The sequence below is a fragment of the Lepidochelys kempii genome, chromosome 12, assembly GCF_965140265.1.
Source record: "Lepidochelys kempii isolate rLepKem1 chromosome 12, rLepKem1.hap2, whole genome shotgun sequence".
Taxonomy (NCBI): Eukaryota; Metazoa; Chordata; order Testudines; family Cheloniidae; genus Lepidochelys; species Lepidochelys kempii.
Genome location: NC_133267.1, coordinates 13,301,746 through 13,317,047, shown reverse-complemented (window position 1 = coordinate 13,317,047; position 15,302 = coordinate 13,301,746). Strand labels below are relative to the sequence as shown.

General features: G+C 38.3%; 1 protein-coding gene across 9 annotated transcripts in view; it reads left to right on the top strand.

The window, feature by feature from the left end:
- Positions 1-15,302, top strand: part of FTO (FTO alpha-ketoglutarate dependent dioxygenase) — a 326,144-nt gene that overhangs the window by 90,734 nt on the left and 220,108 nt on the right. For 8 of the 9 annotated variants that reach the window (XM_073307614.1, XM_073307611.1, XM_073307609.1 and 5 more), the window contains 2 exons: positions 12,752-12,831; positions 15,015-15,158. In XM_073307614.1, the coding sequence (XP_073163715.1) occupies positions 12,752-12,831; positions 15,015-15,158 (224 nt within the window). The remainder of the gene's footprint in view (positions 1-12,751; positions 12,832-15,014; positions 15,159-15,302) is intronic. The other variant, XM_073307615.1, reaches the window with a different exon arrangement.

The window sequence follows — 15,302 nt, the reverse complement described above, 5'->3', positions numbered from 1 at the left end:
CAGATGGCTAGGTCAACACTATAATTTATACAACCTCCATTAGCCTAGAAGTAGAACCTTAATGATAAGGTTTTTGTTGGACAGTTACATACTTTGGTTGTGGCCATCTTGGCACAAAATAAATACAATCCAAATGTGCTGTTTCCATGAACCTCTGCATTTATTTTTGAGAGACATAGTATTATAAATTGTATATTTTTTTAATAGCATTTCAAAGAACAGGAAAAAGTGGATGAATTTTTTTGCCCTTCAAAAAAAAATATAAGGGTGTCCTACTCACAGGCACTTCTGTGATATGGTTCGTTGTTACTTTGAGAAGAATTGTGTTTAAAAATGCAATATCTAAGTTTAGCTTTACACTTGCTTTCTCAGCTCTTGTCTTCAGTTGAAATATGCTGCTGTATTAAGTCATGTCTTGAACTGTATATTATGTGCCAAATATCAGGTGTTCAAATTTGTCCATTTTAAGATATGCTACCACAATATCAAAAAGAACTTTTGATTTAAGGGGGGGGGGTAATTAGCTTTAATGTGGCATTACTTTTTTTTTATAATCTTTGTTTTTCCTCACATGAAAAATAGCCTTGCAGAGGAACTGCAAACCTGCTGCCTGATAACTGGAATCTGAACTTCATAGCACTTATGAAACGGAAACAGTTTAGCTCAATTTAGAATAATATATTGGTCTGTAGAGGAAACACATACTGAACACTGCTGTCTCAAGTACACAGTCAAGGGGTGTCTAATATGAAACGTGTTGGGTGCATGTAATAAATCCAAAGCACGTGGAGGTGAGCGAAGAGCCCCATCTGCTGTGGTCGAGAGCATGCTTAACTAGGGTTGTCATGGTCTTACTATTAAATTGGAATCTTTCCCCTAAACTTGACCAGATTTGCATGACCAGATTTGCAAATAGATTTACAATTTTCACTAATTTTCCTACCATGACTTCAAAACATACTTAACAAAAATGCAATCTGAACTTTTTCAAGGGGGGAAGATTTACTTTTCCACAGCTGTTTCCCATAGATCAAATGTTGCTTGAAGGTTAGGGGTTTAAAGCAGCTTGAAGATGAACTTGATGGTGTCTTTTTTTTCCTAAACAAATTATAGTTCAAGGAGCATCAGAAATTATTTTCATTAACCAGAATTTAGGCACACACGTTGTGGGGGTGGGCTGTGGTTGGAGATATTCCTTTAATGGAAACATTTCCACATGTATGTAGTGGCTCATTTAAACTATTTCTAGCCAGTTAATCTGCTTGTACTTCTATATATTAACTTGAACCTTTTTTGCTCTTTAGCATCTTGAATATGTTTTTTTTAACTTTATTGTTTGCTCTCTTGACTCCATGTTTTATCTAAATTCTTTTTCCCATGATTATTAAGCCTGTTAGCCCCAGAAATTTATTTGTTGTTATGAAACTTTGATCATATAGTTTGGCAAATCCCTGACACATTGTTCAGTTCAATCTTTTAATCCATTCTGTGTTTTCTTTATGCACACACTTTTTGGGTTTAAATACTAGAAATGTTCCTTGATTAGGGCCAGTTATATATTCCACCTTTTCCACATGGAGGTGATGAAAGGAGTAGAAGATGGTCCTTTGGCCTATAATTTCTTGGTGGGGAGGAAACGGAACATGTGTGGGGTCATTCCCCCAACATTGCTGCAACAGCCCCATAGTATGCTACCTGTATGTTTGTATCTCTACTATTGAAATGCAGGGATGAAGCTGTGTGTGAAGGGGTAGACCAATGGAGAATTGCTTCCTGTAGCATTACCTCATCCATCCAGACTTGTGGATTGTGTAAGATAATGCTGATAGAATCAAGTTTGTGAATTGTAACTAGTTTTGCAAGTTCAGTTTGTGATGTGCACAACAGATGGCACTGCAAAAGAGTCATTCATCCCTACTGATGCATGCATCAGATGGTTTTTTGGGGAAAAAGGCTTATGTGTATCTTACTTTTAGAAACTGTCTTTTGTATAGCTCATTATAATGGGATACCAATCATTTAAAAAACCTTCTTGGTTTCACTCACATGACTAAATCCAAATGGAACTGGAGAGATGGCAGAATGGTGGTTAAGCATTTTAGCTCCAGGGTGTCTGTATACGTATTTACACTAAAACGATCACAAGAATAAATATGCATCTTTATTTTTATATATATATATTTTTTGTTTAGGAAAATAAATAGCCCAATTCCATTTCATGTTTTTATTGTTAGATATATTTGCATTTTGAATATTGAAAATTATGCTGTGCTTTGAATGAGAGGCATCATACATGGCAACACTGATGACAAAAAAGCAATTATCTGAAGAAGCTCAATAGAAACAATAAGCAGAAAGGAAAGGCAAAAAATTGATTATTGTCATCAGTACTGCAAACATTACGTTGCTATCCCCAGGAATCATTGTGTACTCATAATCAAGAGCTCAGCCCTGTAGTCCTTCTCATTAGAGTAATCCTTATTTGTACAAGTAAGTCTCACTGAACTCAGTAGGAGCTGTGAGCACTCTACACCTCACAGGATTGGGCAAAAAGTTATGTCTTCTTTCCTTCCTGTATTTGGTTTATTTTGATAGTCTGTAGCAGTAGCATGTGGAATTACAACCATCAGTTCCCTGTGTCTGCATTGGTTTGTCACCACATTGATGCCAGAGTTCAGTTATTCACACACTCATCCATCCACTTCTCTGACAAAGACTGTACATGTACAGATCTAATGCTGTAGCACAGGGATAATCAAATCATGATTGTAATAAAAAACAAGCAAACAAAATTAAAAACAACATAAACATACCAGCAAAAAGAAAACGAAGGAGTACTTGTGGCGCCTTAGAGACTAACAAATTTATTTGGGCATAAGCTTTCCAGGGCTAAAACCCACTTCATCGGATGCATGCAGTGGAAAATACAGTAGGAAGATAAAAGAAAAGGAGTACTTGTGGCACCTTAGAGACTAACCAATTTATTAGAGCATAAGCTTTCGTGAGCTACAGCTCACTTCATCAGATGCTTCACAGCTCACTTCATCAGTAGGAAGATAGATATATATACACAGAGAACATGAAAAAATGGGTGTTGCCATACCAACTGTAACGAGACCAATTAATTAAGCTGGGCTATTATCAACAGGAGAAAAAAAACCTTACCTTTTGTAATGATAGTCAGGATGGCCCATTTTAAACAGTTGACAAGAAGGTGTGAGTAACAGTAGAGGGGAAAAAGTTAGCATGGGGAAATAGTTTTTACTTTGTATAATGACCCCCCCACCCCAGTCTTTATTCAAGCCTAATTTATTGGTGGCCAGTTTGCAAATTAAGTCCAATTCTGCAGTTTCTCGTTGGAGTCTGTTTTTGAAGTTTTTTGTTGGAGAATTGCAACTTTTAGGTCTGAAATTGAATGACCAGGGAGGTTGAAGTGTTCTCCGACAGGTTTTTGTATGTTATAATTCTTGATGTCTGATTTGTGTCCATTTATTCTTTTGAGTAGAGGTTGTCTGGTTTGGCCAATGTACATGGCAGAGTGGCATTGTTGGCACATGATGGCATATATCACATTGGTAGATGTGCAGGTGAACGAGCCTCTTATGGTATGGCTGATGTGATTAGGTCCTATGATGGTGTCCCTTGAATAAATATGTGGACAGAGTTGGCCATGGGCTTTGTTGCAAGGATAGGTTCCTGGGTTAGTGTTTTTGTTGTGTGGTGTGTGGTTGCTGGTGAGTATTTGCTTCAGGTTGGGACGCTGTCTGTAAGCGAGGACTGGCCTGTCTCCCAAGATCTGTGAGAGTGAGTGATCGTCCTTCAGGATAGGTTGTAGCTCCCTGATGATGCGCTGGAGAGGTTTAGTTTGGGGGCTGACGGTGACGGCTAGTGGATTTCTGTTATTTTCTTTGTTGGGCCTGTCCTGTAGTAGGTAACTTCTGGGTACTCTTCTGCTCTCTCAATATGTTTCTTCACTTCAGCAGGTGGGTATTGTAGTTGTAAGAATGCTTGATAGAGATCTTGTAGGCGTTTGTCTCTGTCTGAGGGGTTGGAGCAAATGCGGTTGTATCGTAGAGTCTGGCTGTAGATAATGGATCGTGTGGTGTGGTCTGGATGAAAGCTGGAGGCATGTAGGTAAGCATAGTTGTCAGTAGGTTTCCGGCATAGGGTGGTGTTTATGTGGCCATCGCTTATTAGCACTGTAGTGTCCAGGCAGCGGATCTCTTGTGTGGACTGATCCAGGCTGAGGTTAATAGTGGGATGGAAATTGTTGAAATCATGGTGGAATTCCTCAAGGGCTTCTTTTCTATGGGTCCAGATGATGAAGATGTCATTAATGTAGCGTAAGTAGAGTAGGGGCGTTAGGGGACGAGAGCTGAGGAAGCTTTGTTCTAAGCCAGCCAAAAAATGTTGGCATACTGTGGGGCCATGCGGGTACCCATAGCAGTGCCGCTGATTTGAAGGTATACATTGTCCCCAAATGTGAAATAGTTATGGGCGAGGACAAAGTCATAAAGTTCAGCCACCAGGTTTGCCGTGACATTATCGGGGATACTGTTCCTGACTGCTTGAAGTCCATCTTTGTGTGGAATGTTGGTGTAGAGGGCTTCTACATCCATAGTGGCCAGGATGGTGTTTTCTGGAAGATGATCAATGGATTCAACACACATCTGAACAGCACACTAATCCATGAGAAACTGCTGAACTGGAATTAATTTGCAAACTAGATACTATTAACTTGGGCTTGAATAGAGACTGGGAGTGGCTGGGTCATTACACAAATTGAATTTATTTCCCCATGTTAAGTATCCTCACATCATCTTGTCAACTGTCTGAAATGCGCCATCTTGATTACCACTACAAAAGTTTTTTTTTTCCCCTCCTGCTAATAATAGCTCATCCATCTCCAATGGATTGTAGTTTCCTCAGTGGTGTCTCGAAGATAGCTAGGAGTGCTGGTAGCGTAGGGCCTGAGGAGAGAGTCTACATAGTCAGACAATCCTGCTGTCAGGGTGCTAATGCCTGAGATGATGGGGCGTCCAGGATTTCCAGGTTTATGGATCTTGGGTAGCAGATAGAATACCCCTGGTCGTGGTTCTAGGGGAGTGACTGTGCAGATTTCTTCCTGTGCTTTTTCAGGGAGTTTCTTGAGCAAATGGTGTAGTTTCTTTTGGTAACCCTCAGTGGGATCAGAGGGTAATGGCCTGTAGAATGTAGTGTTAGAGAGCCATATTTATTCAAGGGACACCATCACAGGACCTAATCACATCAGCCATACCATAAGAGGCTCGTTCACCTGCACATCTACCAATGTGATATATGCCATCATATGCCAACAATGCCCCTCTGTCATGTACATTGGCCAAACCAGACAATCTCTACTCAAAAGAATAAATGGACACAAATCAGACATCAAGAATTATAACATTCAAAAACCTGTCGGAGAACACTTCAACCTCCCTGGTCACTCAATTTCAGACCTAAAAGTTGCAATTCTCCAACAAAAAACTTCAAAAACAGACTCCAACGAGAAACTGCAGAATTGGACTTAATTTGCAAACTGGCCACCAATAAATTAGGCTTGAATAAAGACTGGGGTGGGGGGGTCATTATACAAAGTAAAAACTATTTCCCCATGCTAACTTTTTCCCCTCTACTGTTACTCACACCTTCTTGTCAACTGTTTGAAATGGGCCATCCTGATTATCACTACAAAAGGTGGGGTTGGTTTTTTTTCCTGTTGATAATAGCCCAGCTTAATTAATTGGTCTCGTTACAGTTGGTATGGCAACACCCATTTTTTCATGTTCTCTGTGTATATATATATATATCTTCCTACTGTATTTTCCACTGCATGCATCCGATGAAGTGGGTTTTAGCCCTGGAAAGCTTATGCCCAAATACATTTGTTAGTCTCTAAGGTGCCACAAGTACTCCTTGGTTTTTTTCCTGATATAGACTAAAATGGCTACCACTCTGAAACCTATAAACATACCATTTATCTTTAGGCAGCCCAAAAAAGTGGAAAATATAGTTAAGCCAGACATGTCCCATGGAAGCAAAGATCACCATATAAAATATAGTAATAACAATGAATGATTAACCTCAAGAACTCTGTTTCAAACTCATTCTCATGTAATAGCCAAGAACTTCAGAAATAGAAAAAAAATTTTTTTCTGTTTTGAGTCCATTTTGGTGTAATCTTGTGCCATCTTTTTACCTATCTTTTCTAGGAACCTTTCAACTGACTCTAAGTCCCTCAAAAGATGTAATTTTCTAAGATATATAACTTTCATTTGAGAGGGGAAGATTGCTGTGTCACCTATTTTTAAAGAAAGAATTGTTTAATAGTAATTCATGTTCACCTTTGAGTCTTGAGTATATAATTTTTCGGCCTGGAAACTTACAAAGCCATTATAATTGGCAGAGCTGGCAGAGACACTTTTCAGTAAGGTTGCCTAACACTTTCCATTATATGACCTGGTTTTCATTGTGTGTAACGTTGACAAAACTTTAAATATTTGGTTGAAATTTTCCATGTTAAGCAACTGCCTCAGGCTAAATTTCTTTTTGAAATTTCTTTTTGTTTAAGCAAAAACAGTTCAGTCACTTTAGAGACTGAGGCTGGAGGAATTCGTTTCTTTGCCAGTGTTTAAAAAAAAATTGTAACTGTTTTCTCGATAAGCTCTAGCTTCTCAGTGCTTGGGAGCAGGGACTTGAAATTTGGCCGGGTTCTTGCACTGTGGTCAGAGAAGTGCCTTTTGCTGTCCCCTTGAAAATCTGCTCAAATTTGGCTGAGTGATAAACATCTGAAAATTGTCATTTCAACTTCTTTAGCCAGAGGAGTGTTAGGGTTTGGCTGCTAAATTCTCTGAACTTTTTGTCTGCATTGAACATGCTCCATCCCAGGGTTTCAGGGCCTGACCAGGAGTTTTCTTGAAGTTTCTCTTCTGTGTTCTGACTGTTCCCTCTGCTGGTGCCTACTAAGCAGTGTGGAGGAGAAGGAGGAAGTAGATTGATTCAAAATGAGGAGGACTGAGGAGTGGATAGGGGCTGGGGTGGGGTGTGGCTGGGCAGAGGAGCAGAGGAAGATAGGGTAAGGATGTGGGGGAATAGGAGCAGAAGAGGACACAGGTTAGGCTGTAGTGTGGGAAACGGACAGGCTAGGGTAGTTGACTTGGCGAGACATGTTGGGGGCAAAGTCAGAAGGAGGAAGGCCAGTGGGGATAGAGGCAGAAGGTTCTGTAATTAGTAGCACATACATACTTTAAGACCTGCTTAAACTTGCTCTTCTGCTGTTTCCAAACTTCATCTGTGAAGTAAAACATCCATCCAACACCACCCAAGATTATAAAGACTGCAAGTTGATAACATTTGTTTTCCAAGGTGGATTTGACCACCTGTACCCAGTTATGCATGTGATTAATTTCTTCTAATAAATCATGCATTGAATTACCAGAGACAGAAGTCCTATAATGGGACTTTGTTCCAAAGTGGCAGACGATTTGTTGGAAATGGGCAGGCAGAAAGCTGAGGAAATAGGAAATCAACCTTGATCTAACACCTCTTCCCTTCCCCCGAGTTGCATTATGTGTATCGAAATGATCTTCCGTTCTTTTTTCATAGTACTCCATACAAAATCGGAAGTTATCTCTCCCAACACTGAGCAACACTAGATTGCTTGGTTTGTTCTCTTAAGTGTAAGGCCTTTTGCAATCTTGGGCAGTTGATTTAGACATTTCAGTTTTTATCATACACAAGCAGTTTTTTAGGCCCCAATACAAGGAAACTCAGGATAGTACTTAAGCATATATTGAACTTAAGTGGGTGCTTCAGGTCTTTCATGAATTGTCATCTTAATTTCGGTACAGTTTAGAGATTCTAGAATACTACAAACTTGAGAAATGCCTGATCAAGTTTTAGAGTTAAGGTTACAATGACAGAAACTGGCAGTAAGTCCATTGAAGAAAGGTCCCCGCTTCTGCACACATCGGCACTTTAGAAAGGATACACCGGCCATATCATGCAGTAGTACCTGTGCCATTGGTTCTATGTGCTACTATGTGACGAAAAAGGCAATTGACGAAAGAATGCTACCAACTTAAAGAGCATCCTTGTTTCTGAAAATTGTTTCTCATGTCCATTGTCTTCCATATATGTGTAAAAAGTTTGTGTGCGTAGTGCCTGTTTTTAACTCATTGTGAGGATTCAGTTGATAGTGATTAAGATGAAAATCGAAAGTGACCCTTTAAAAAAATTCACTTTGCATAGTTATTATACTGTTTATATACTTTATTGACTAATGCTCTGAAATTGCAAAGGGACCTTACTCCTGTGGGAGTCCCACTGGAACTGTGTTCCATGCTTACCCTTAATCCAACACAAATTCATTGGGACTCCTGCAGTAGTAAAAGTCTATGCAAGCAGATTTTTCTGTGGGACTGATAACCTATTCTCTTCCCCCCACCCCCCAGCCATATGATGTACAATGTTTTTAAAGTTGAGCAGGATGCTGTGGTTTGGGTTTGCAAATCTAATGAGATAGAATTTAATTTTGCAAAAACTAAAAACTGGTGTTGTATCCGTATGTATTGTATTTTATCTGAACCATCAGTATGCAAGGAAGCCAAGGTGGGCATGGCAGGGTTGGCCAAGTAAAAGGTGCCAGTTTTAGTCTACCTCTAATACTGATGAAATAATTTGTATGCAACGTTGTTAGTTAAAAGTGACTGCCACAAAATGGGCAATGTCTCATTTAACAAGCAATTTTTTTTCTTTCAGATTGTAGGGGAAAAAATCTTTGGAGTAATCTTTTCAGGCCTAGAACATATTTTTCAATATCCTTTGAGACATATGATCCATGAAGCTTCAACCATTTTTATACAATTACAGTTTTAGATGAATTATAAACTCTTAAATTAAAATTACAGGGTTCTTTCTAAAAGTCATAAAGGATTAGAGACAGTTGGAAGCAATTTCAAGAAGAGACAGCTCCACAATGAAAGGGTTGCCAAGGGTTTGAATGAAGGTGCAAATCAAAATGTAATACTTATAATGCTGTGTTTGCTACACAGCCTGCACCAAATTAATTGGTACTGAATGGAACAAGAGTACTTAAGCAATCTGCTTTTTGTGATCATTCTTCATAGAGATGACTGTGATACTTAGTGTTACAAAATCCAGATTTGCTGTGTTTTTGTTTTCAAGATTTGGCTTGATACGCTTTAATTCTCATATGTCTGTACAGCAATGATTTCTCTTTGTTTTAAAAAGTATTGAAATGAAGTTTTGTGCAGGCATCACACAAGCAGATACTGTGCAAGCTTCCACACATAACCTTGCCAGTGCAGCTCAATCCTGATCTGTAAAACTCCTCCTATTCCAGCCCTAAACCTCTCAGGATTAGAAATTGACATTTGTACCAAATTGGTTGTCTCTCTTCACTCAAATGGTAGCAAAAGAAACAGATTTTGTAGAATCTCAGGGTTGGAAGGGACCTCAGGAGGTCATCTAGTCCAACCCCCTGCTCAAAGCAGGACCAATCCCCAATTATTGCTTCTGATCCCAAAATGGCCCCTTCAAGGATTGAACTCACAACCCTGGGTTTAGCAGGCCAATGCTCAAACCACTGAGCTATCCTTCTCCCCCAATTTATAGTATTGCTTTCTCTTTGTGGACCTGAATGGCCATGGTTTACAGTAGAAAGAGAGCTGTGAATTCCTAGGTGGCCACAGGTTTAATGTACAAGTGATTAATTATAATATGGTTCTGCAGTAGTCATAATGGATTATTTCTTAAATATATTTATTGGTGATACCTAGATGGTTTGGCATTATTCTGCAGTGGAGAAATGTTCAAATACTAGGAAGTGATGTCAGTTTTCCTAAACCTGATGGGGATATGTGAGCATTTTTCCTTCTAGTTTGTTCAATGCACTGGACGAATATCCCTCCTTGGGATCTGTTTTCATGTTTCAGATAGCAACAGAAATGGTAAAGGATAAAACCATCCACCTGCATTTTTCTCCTAATATCTATAATGCTAGATGCTGCATTGTTTTTTATGAATTCTTATAGCTGCCTATAAAATCCATTGAAAGAAGAGAACTCATTCTTGCAAGTGGAATAAATCCAATAAATCTTATCCGAGTGAATTATTATTCATAATGTGCATGCCAATTTGAGAATTTCAGACTTATTACAAAATATAGTAAAGATTTCAGATATATTTGTTTTCATTAATAGAGAGAATAGCATATTTCACAGACAGTAAACTACATTAGGGTATTCAGTTTAACAAAGTGTGGTTATGTTCAAAAAAAGGAACTATGACTTAAATTTTTTTAAGTGACTTGGGATTTTGGGTTCCTCAGTTTTGTTCAGTATGCAAACTGTGACATCTTTAAAGGGCTTAAAAGGGAGGGTGTATGTGAGACTGAGCATTTCTGAAATCAGACCCCCTTACTGTGATCAAATTCAGTAGTCACTTGTAACAGCTGAAGTAAAAATGGCACCTTCTTACTCAGAGCACAGCATGTGGAGCCCTCCTGCCTCTCTGTCAGCATCTGGTCGGACTCTATCCCTACTCCCACTTTTCTCCCTTACATTTTTTTGCTGGGTGACTTCCCCTCACAGTTTCATTACAATATCTATACTAATGACTCACAAATCTTTCTCTCCACACTGATCTGACTGGCAGTCTAGTTGTGACTGCATCGTCCTGGATGTCTTGCTGCCAGCTCAAGCCTAGTATGGCAAACTAGAACTTTTCATTTTTCTTCCTTACCTGCCTCTTCTGTATTCCTTCTCCATCACTGTTGAAAACAGTATCATCCCACCCCATTACCCAGGCTCATTACCTGAGGACAATTTATGACTCCTATCTCTCCTCCTCCCCATACATCCAGCCTTCCCTATAACATATCAAACATCTGTTCCTTCATCACTCTTCCTATGTCCATCCACAGATACCACAATTATCTCCTGCGTATTGTCTAATATTATTATTTCCATTATTAATATTATCTGCTGTATCCCGCGTATCCCTGACCTCCTTTAACACATTTCGCTCCCCTCCAGCAGCCACTCAGACCCTCTTCCAGTCCCTCTGCTGCCTTCCTCTTGCTAATCAAATTGAAAATTTTCTTTCTTACCTCCCAGGCTCTGTCTTTGACCTTTTTTCTCACTGGATCAATCTTGCTTGCCTCGCTCCATATATGATGCCAGATTCACCACTTTTCTTCTTCTCTTTCTTGCACTATCTTCCTTGTGCCTTCTCTCTTGCTTGGAATGAGTGCACCTCAGTGGATTAGGCATGCTCCATTTGTCCATTGTGGTTCCTACTGAAATTCCATTTTTGTAAGGCCCATAGACTCTAATTTCTGACACTTGAACATCAAAGCCAACTTGATTTAGAACATTTTTAAAAGAGTTCTAAATTATTCCTGCTTCTGAGTCCAATAGCAAAAATGTTATTATTAGGGCTCCTCGGAAATTTTCCAGCTGAATGTTTTTCTACTGGAAAATTCTGATTTGTGAAAATCGAAACATTCTGGGGATCATTCTGTGAGATCATGATGACTTCAATGGAATTCTGATTGAACTTTGCCTACCAGGGGATACCTGCCTGCTTGCCTACCAGCTCAGCCCACCAGGTGGGCTGTTTGGGAGCCTGGGCTTCCAGGTTTCCAACTTTCTGCCTCTTCACCAGCCTGGGCTTCTGGGATTCCCAGCTCCACAGCAGGATTCAAGGTGGACAGCCTTGAAGCTGGGGATTCCTGGGTTCCTGAGCTGCCTGCTTCCTACTTGTTGGATTGCTGGGGCTCCAGGCAGCTCAGAAAGCCTTGGATAAGCTTAGAAAAGATCAAAATACAAATGTGTTTTGACCTTTTTTAAACAAAAGTTTTGAATTGCTGTTCCATGATCAATATTGAAGTTTCTTTTCTTTTTGGTTACATTTCTGAACAGGTTTTTTCAAAGCAGGGGAGGGGGAGAAATTTTGGAATTTCCCACAGAATGGGAATTCCAGGTCCAGACCACTCTAGTTATTACTGATGACAATGCATCATCCACAAAGAACACAACTTGTTTATCAGTCCCTGGATTCATGTTACAGAACTGTCTTTTATGAGAGGAGGGAAGGAATTCTCCTTTTACTTGTAAACTGAGCAAATATGAGCGATAACTGAGACATTTTCAGGCACTGAGAGACTACAAATACAGAACCTCACACTGCCATTTTTACAGTGTAAACTTGCCAAAGTATAGTTACACTTCAAATTGTATTCCAAAATCTTGCTAAACTTCTTCATGATTATTGATGTAAGTAAACAAGAAGTCAGTGCATTAAGTGCAATGAAAATAAGGAAAAGGGAGCTGAGTTTAAAGAAACCACTTTAAAATAATTCAATTTTGTTTATTTATGTCAGTTCATTTGGGGAGAGAGTGTGGTCCAGTGGATAGGGCAGAATGCAGATTTTCACTTAATCTCTCTGCCTCTGTTTCTCCATTTGTTAAAAACAAGATAATGATATTTACCTTCTGCTAAGCACTTGAAAAACAAATGAAAAACTTGAACTTATAAAACTTTATGAAAAACTTTATAAGAGCTAAATGATATAAAAGAGGAAAGTCCTTGTATTGTGTTCAAAACACTTGCCTTATAGTGACTGTTGTTCATATTTGGTAGGAATAAATTTTGTATTTAGTATATTTTTCTCCATATACTAAAAGTGATTATAATCTGTCCTCAGATGATCTCAATATGACACATCAGCATTGTGTTCTGGCTGGTTTTGAGCCTCGTTTCAGCTCTACCCACAGAGTGGCAGAGGTGAGTAAGAAAGGGGATTTGTTTTTTGGTCATTCGCACTGTTAATAGTGGCTGACAAAATGAATTTAGGATCACGTGGTCTTGTTTTAAACTATGATTAGTGGTTTTACTGATGACTCCAACTTTTTGTGGGAGGTGTATGTTCTATGCTTTTCACTTACTGATGGAAGAACTCCTATTGATTTTTATGGGAGAAGGGCAATTTCTTGGTCTATGAGCCACTTATGCCTAACCTCACATAGAGTTTCTGTATTACACTGCATTACCACAGCTTATTAAAGAAATGCAAAAACATGTAATTACATTTTTATAAAAAATGTTTTCATAGAGTTTTTTTGCCATACTCCACTATAAGAGGCATACTGTTGATGGGAAGGGATATGAGGTCTAAACATACTGCACACCAGAAATCCCAACAGCCCTAGGCTGCCACTACAAGTCAGGGCAATGTGGAACAGCCATGAGGCTGGATTCCCCGGCTTCCTCTAGAACTGCAGGTGGAAGCAGAAAAGTGCACAAAGCTCTTGCATCTCTCAGGTAGTCTGAGCATTGCTCTAAGGATTCAGCCCTGTGCTTCCAAGATGGCTGATGTGTGCTGTTTATTGGATTTGTTTCTTCTTTCAATACTCTTGACTACTGATCATAATTGCATGAACTATAAAGAAAATAAAATTTGTTGCTCATACTGTGATTATTTTTTGCTTGTTTTCATAATTATTTTTCTCTATACAGCATCCAAAAGGAAAAAAGCAAATAATAGTTTTTTTAAAAAAATCATCCCAGATTACACTTTAAAATAATTCTTTCAAAAGTAACTAATCACATTTTACTATTGGTCTTATCAAGCTAAAATGCATTACTGTTGAAGTATCTGTGTGTGTGTGTGTGTGCGTGTGGTGTTTCAACGGTAATGCATTTAATTTTGTTTTCAAAATTATTATTATTTACTATTATTAGCTTTTATTTAAAATTATTATTCACTATTATTAGCTTTTCCCTTTGGCTGTTGTGTAGAGAAAACAATGAGGGCAACAAGAAAAAAAAATAGATCAGAAAAGAAAGCATCGTAACATTAAAATTATATCATAGTATTTTTCCAAATTAGATTAAGGATTGGTGGTTAAGGACACGTCTGTCTAACTTCTGTCATATAGGAACATATTTTTCAAAACAAACACAGATTCTGGTGACTACAGCTGAGCTTTGGAATAAGCCTAACATAATGTGCATTGTACTGTATGCATGAAGCATATGGTTCTTTATTTTTCTTCAGCAGAAAAGATGAACTTTCTAACCTTGGGCTCCCAACACTCTGTTATTCTGATATTAAAATACACACTTGTGTCCACAGTTTGAAAAGCTTCCACTTTAAAAGCTTATGTTTTGTTTTTATAAACCTTTGCGACCTCACATTGTATAGTATGGAAATTCTAATACAAAGAATTATGATACTGGGAGTCCTTACTCAAGGTTTTTCCTGGGAAGTTAGCTAATGTTATAAATATTTAACTGAAAATAATTATATGGTAGACCTATATTTTTATTTTGTGTCAGAAAGATATTTATGTTTCTTTCAGCACTGAAGGAAGTTATATTCACAAAAACAAAGTAAAGGTAGAACAATCAATCTTTGCAACTGTATTATATGCTTTACACTTAGGAGTATATTCTACTTTTATGCTGCATGAGAAACTCCCCTTTCATGTCATTGTGAGTCCGATGCAGGGCAAAATATGACCAACTGTTAAATGCTCTAGAATACTAACTGCAGGGAGGAAAAAAGAAAGAAAATAGAATTTTCAGCCATGCTTTTGAAACTCTAAGATTTCAAATGTGTTTCACAGTGTTTCCGGGTTTCCCCTCTCAAATCTGTAGGGTATTTTTTAATAGTCTATTATATCTTTAATGAGTTAGTTTTTTAAATGTAAACTTTTTTGTATCAATGCAAATAATTTTAAATATCAATACAAACAATCTGGCATGTATTAAATGTTATAAGCTTTCTTATTTTGCTTTAAAACATAATAAAATTAAAACACAGAAATGCAGCTCCTTTTTCTCTCATTTTATAACATTTTGATTATTTCAGTGGCTGGCACTGAATCTTATTTTCTATTTGCCTTAAACAGTATTACTTCCAAAGGATCTGTAAACTGATTAATTTTTTTATTGTGCTCTTACAGTGCTCAACAGGAACACTGGAATATATTTTTGGACAGTGTGAGGTTGCACTTCAGAATTTACAGGTTGATTCTGATTCAGCGGCTTTGTCTTTGAAATCACTGGAAGTCCAAGTTGTAAAGGAAGTGGAAGGAATCCATAACGAGGTGAGGGGAAGGTTTTCACAGTAAATTAAGTCTGATTCTTTGAGAGTGGTGCAGTCAATGGGCTTAACAAGGGTGTTCAAAAATTCACAAGACCTGGCCTTATGTAGGTATCTCAAATTTGGATGGCATTGACTCTTGCATTTG